The 6,000-nt window shown below is 30.4% G+C and overlaps 1 protein-coding gene across 2 annotated transcripts in view; it reads left to right on the plus strand.

Annotated features, from left to right (window-relative positions):
* Positions 1–5,685, plus strand: part of LOC100169204 (protein UXT homolog) — a 70,327-nt gene extending 64,642 nt beyond the window's left edge. For both annotated transcript variants that reach the window (XM_008185047.3, XM_029488747.1), the window contains one exon: positions 4,955–5,685. In XM_008185047.3, the coding sequence (XP_008183269.1) occupies positions 5,014–5,469 (456 nt within the window). In that variant the 5' untranslated portion in view covers positions 4,955–5,013 and the 3' untranslated portion in view covers positions 5,470–5,685. The remainder of the gene's footprint in view (positions 1–4,954) is intronic.
* The last annotated feature ends 315 nt before the right edge of the window (positions 5,686–6,000 follow it).

The following is a 6,000-nucleotide window of genomic DNA, read 5'->3' on the forward strand; positions in this document are numbered from 1 at the left end:
ACGTGCTCGAGTTTCCAAAATGTTCGTTCGAAGTATAACAATATATATATTATCTCCGCAAAACTTTCGATTACTCCGTAGATTTTTTTCATTTATTTTTTATTTTTACGTTCAATTTGTAAATTTTATCGATTCATTAGGATTAATGTGTCCAAGGCAATCACATTGTAATGTTTTTATTTTTTTTTTTTACGTACAATGTATATGAAGAAAAACGGTAGGTAAATAGCTGGAGTATATATACACTTGCGTACCACGAGATATGGGAGAAGGATCCGCCGTTGCCGAGACCGGCGATAATTGGACACGTTTTTCTCTGTGGCATTTGCAATCTCTTTTTCATTCTGCCAATATTACTGCCGTAGACTGACACACCACAGACATATACATACACACACGCTTTACACTTCGAGGGTACAAACGTTCCACCGAACTAACCTCATTAGTGACACTGCGGTCGGGGATGATGGAGCGGCGGGGATCCGGGAAAGTATAGTGCTATGGGAAGTTTGTAAGACTTGCTTTGGGACAATGTCGTCGTCGTCGTCGTGGTTGTCTTTATAATTCAATCTGTACACACATACACGCGCGCACACCGACATGTGTATGACATCGAACTGCGCACGGTGATCGAAAAATGTAAGGATCATCACTCTTGTAGGGAGGAAAAAATAGTGTTCTCCAAACGATTCGTAGGTACTAAAATTATTCTGGAGTTGGCACTTTTTCATAATAATAGTTCACTATAAGCTGAGACGTCGTCTAAGTACCTATATATCTACTCGTATTCAATATTTATCATTTTATTGCAAGTCCTTAAACCTGGTGCATATTGTATAATAATGATGAGTTTAATAACCGTTGTCTATAAACTCTTATATTTCTTTCGATTTATTTCGACATAATATACCAAGACACTCATATAATTTGTTACTCATCAGGTAGATGAACTTGAAAAACAGCCTACAGTTGTTGAATTATATACTTAATATAATTTATAAAAAATAAATTACTATTATAAAAACAAAAAAAACAACAACACAATTTGCAATCAAGAGACCTTATTTGGTTAATTAACTCAACATGCGTTCTTTAAATTTCGTTAAAAATATAATGATAGCGCAATTCGTGTACTTTATGGATTAATCATAATTATAAATATAATATATTGTATCCTAAAACAGCCAATTTATTTAGTAATGCATATTTTTTATATCAACTTTCAAGACCGTTAAGTGTTAATGATTCATTTTTTAATGTTGTTTTTTTTAAATTATAAATGCGTATATTTCGTTCAAAATATATGATACATAAATATTATGCGTACTATATTTTAGTAACGTTGAACAAAAACTAATAATTAACAATTTTGTTGATTACAATTTTTTTTTTTAATTTTTATAATTATCATCTTCGAAATTATTTTGAAATAAAACCAGCTGTGCAGTAAATTGCTTACGACTGACTGTTTAAAACAATTGTAATTTGTAATAATCTGCAGGAAGTTACTATTAGGTATTATAACTACTACCTAATCACTGTTCGGAAATAACTAAAACTTTTGATTATTGTTTCCATATACCTACTATAAGAACAATGGTAACCTCGTTTTAAAGCATATTGTATTATTATATATTATCTAAATTGTAAAAAAAACATGATAGGTACATGGATAGGTACAAATTTAGTATATACCGGATACCTATGGGAATCTCAATTCACGTGTTCGTAAAATAAACTGCATCGCCTTTGTCAATGACCTAAGTCATCTCTTATTTACTTATTAAAAAATGTAGATAATATCATACTGGCAAAATAGTTTTAAAATATTTTTTTCGCTATATTCTTATAAAGTTTTCTAAAAGTATAACTAATGTATTCTAAAAATTCGCTGAAAACTTTTCAAACTCTCTACCGTTTTACTTTATGAAATAATTTAATACTTGTATTATAATTTAATGGAATTTTTATTAGTAATTGAATTTGAGTCATATCAGAAATAATATTTCATTCGTTTTTACTAATGCAAAAACATAATATAATATTTCTTTAGAAACTATTAAATTGTTTTTTTTTTATCAGTTCTGGATTATTTGCCTTTTAAAGTTAATACCATAATAATAATATAAGAATTTTATGTTAGTATAATGATGTACAATGTTCATGAACCTATATAGTGTAAGTATAATATTATCACGTACAGGCAATCAAAATTTAGTTACTTATTGTATATAAAAGCCATTGTTTTTACTAATGACGGTAACGAACAATAACTGATTCAATGGCTAAATGTCAAGATAAATAGGTATAAAAATTAAAAGATAAATAGAAACTTTACTTAATAATATTACGTATTAAAATTTTTAATGTTGTTTAATGTTTTTAATATAGAGTACTGAGTAGGTATATATTAGAACAATTATTCGCATGCAACTATATTATTATTAATAAAAACAAATCTGATAGGTAGCGGCCGGGTACTTAGATTACGGTACAACTGTACAAGTAAATAATATTAAATGGAAACGACTAACGACACACTTATTATCAACCTAAGCCGTAGAAAATTTACAATTTTCACATATTACGAGTTCGTTGTATTTTACATAACGTGTATATTAAGCACTCATAATATAAATTATCAATACCACATTTCCATTATTCATTATATCTTATAATATATATATATCTGTATTTTACAATCGCTATTAAATCGTATGTTGAGAATTGTACAACTTTCTTAATTTATATTCATGTTGTGACGTATAAATTATAAAACGAATAAGAATTAATAGTTTACGAAATAAATCCATTTAATATTTCTAAGCAAAAGGTAATAGGTAATAGGTAGAAAATCAATTCTGTAAAAGCATGAATGTTGTTAACAACAGTCGTGTAGATTTAGAACTTGGCATTTTATTTATAAACACGTATATGTTAGTAATGCTTAATTAATGAGTAAAAACTTGGAGCATATCATGTTATTTAAACTAAAGCCCAAGGCTTAATGAAAAAAGTATGTCGAAAGTTAACATTGAATACATATTTTTATTTTTACTAATAAATACCATGATTTATAAAATTAAATATTTAATCTTATTTTTTATTTATAAATTTCTATGTAGTTTTAAGTTTTTTTTCTTTTTATTTTACCACTGCGTATTATTTAAATCAGAATTAAAATAAATGTAAATGTGTATTTAAATTTAATTAAATTTTGATTTTATTTTTTCTTTAACAACTAGTAGGTAGGGTGTTATATTTATTATTCGCTTACTATCATTGTTTAATAATGCAAAATATGTTCATTGTAAATATTGATTTGCTTCAATATATAAGAATACATATAAAACCACTTACTAAAATATAATTTATTACATTTCTTTGATTTATACTGTTCATTTCACCCACAATTTTTTTTTTTACTAATAATAATAATAATAATATTAATATTATTATCAGGTTGTTATTGAATCTCTAATTTCAAAACATTTGAAAAAATGTAAGCTGTTGCCTGTTACACATTAAAGTGATTTGTTTGTGTATTTCCTTATTTATTGGTGTGTTTATACTTTATATAATATATATTAATATTATGTACTGAAACATATTAATTTTTAATTTTAAAATACTTGAATGGGTTTATAATGTTTATGAGAAAATACGAACATTTCGTTGTCTCAAAATCAAAGATCATTACGGAAACATACACCGCACTTGTTTTTAACTTTCCATAAGCCAGCCGTATAACTTATTGTGCAACTTATTCATTTGGTTTTTCACATTAAACCGATTTATATGACGAGGGTAGAACAACTTATAATTTCCGGTTCATTAAAGCCACGCGCATAATATATAGTTACTATAATGTACTATCAAAAAAAGATAAAAGAAAAAATAATGTTAAGTTCAGACTCTGTAGTCGAACTTCGATACATATGAATTCGATATGAATATTAGTGGGAGAACTAAGTAGCATAAACCAGGGGTGAAGTCACACGATTATAAACCTTTTTATATTTTTATCTGAGTTCCAATAATAATAATTAGAAAACCAACGCCCTCGAAGAACACGGGATCTCGAGTTCGTCTAAGAACTATGCGATGAAAGTGGTTTTTGGCACTGCGGTCTCTGCGCCCGCACATAAGTTAGGTACCTAACTATAGTGTTGCCGGTACTACAACTGCCCTAAGAACACAAATTATTGCAATTTGCATGTTCAAACGAGATAATTTAGTGTGGCGTATACTGTAGGACCAGTGCGTATAAATCTTGAATAATATATAAAATGTATACTTTTACAGCTTATATACAAGATGTAACTATATTAATGAATCGACACTTTAGGGATGGGAAAAAAAATCGAAAACGCATTATTCGCCAACTTGCTTTTTGCGCATACTTATAACCTATGTAGGAATAGACGTCCTCAATACATTGAAATACGGGTCTTACCGCCTAAATAATATATTTTGAATGTTAGTGCTGCATTGATGTCCGGTCGTGAATATAATATGGGTTCGGTGTATGAAAAGTAAATAGTCCACCCAGGTTTGAAGGACAGCAGCGTACGTGGTGAATGTTATCTGAAAGTAATTTACTACAGACTCAATTTCCTGATATCTTGCACCATATAAGAAAAAGTGTTTGTACAATATAAATGGTAGGTATAGGTAAAAAAAATCACAAACGTTTAGCAAAACCTCGTGTACTTAATCAGCTGTCATTAGTTTGAAGTGAAAATAAATGCATGGAGACTTCAAGCCTCCCGGCTGCGTATTTATTTATATAATTTAAACTAACTCCGTGTCATATTTTTTTTTTAAGAGGGACTTATTGTTACGATTTTGGGGAGTTTCGTAGTTGACCCCTCAGTTTATATAGTCGTTCAAAATCGAGTAGGTACTTTATATACATGGATAATAACGATATGATTAAATAAATGTGTTTCAGGTGAATAAGAGAAAGAAGTACTATACTAAAACAAAACGGTAAGAAATTATAAAAAAAATATGTCGTCATCATCGTCGCAGTCGCAATCGGGAGAGCAACGGGTGGCCAAGTTCGAGACGTTCATCAACGACGTGCTCAAAGACAGCCTAAAACAGATCTCGGCCGCACTGGATGTGATCAACGACCAGATTTCTGAATTGGAAGACGTGCGCAACACCGTAGACACAATGAGCCAGCTGGCTGGCGAACTTCCGGCCGGCAAGCCCTTGAAGACCCGTGTCAATGTGGGGTGCGACTTCTTCATGCAGGCCAACGCGGACGTCCGGACGTTCTTGGTGTGCGTGGGGCTGGGATGTTATGTCGAGTACACCAGGGACGAGACCCTGGCTCATGTCCGTGTCCGGACCAAATTGCTCAAGGAGCGGGCGGACGATCTCCGGGACCAGGGGGCCCGAGTCCGAGCTCAAATCACCCTGGCCCTGCACTGCATACAGGCAGAGCAAGGCTTATTATAGTGCAGGTCATATCATAAAAGACTGCATTTGCATTGCACATGCACAATATGTATCCTCCATGAATTCACAAACTGAGCGAGCATGCATATGAACGGAGCTATGATATAATTGTCGTTTCGTTTTATTTTTCAAATATCATTCTAATAAAACAGTGAACACGAATATTGTAGGAATACTTACTTTTTTTATTAAATATAATGTATTTTTTGAATTGTATTTTTTACAATTTTTTTTCGTTTTTTTACTCGCCGGATATCCGTTTTTACTGTACAACAGCTGCAAAACCGTCAAAAAGTTTAATTCACGTGTCAGTGTATCACGTTCCATGTTGCATAGGACCGTTGGCCCACAGTTATTTTTTTTTTTTGACCGTGGCATATATATGATTAAAATTTTATAATTTTATAAACCATTATTATTTGTAAAATAATTTAATATTTGCTTTAGAAAATTAATTGAAACCCACAGTAAAATAAAATAATTTATAAAAAAAATGTGTAAAAATAAAATTATATAAAAAATAAATTAAAT

The sequence above is a fragment of the Acyrthosiphon pisum genome, chromosome A1 (assembly GCF_005508785.2).
Source record: "Acyrthosiphon pisum isolate AL4f chromosome A1, pea_aphid_22Mar2018_4r6ur, whole genome shotgun sequence".
Taxonomy (NCBI): domain Eukaryota; kingdom Metazoa; phylum Arthropoda; class Insecta; order Hemiptera; family Aphididae; genus Acyrthosiphon; species Acyrthosiphon pisum.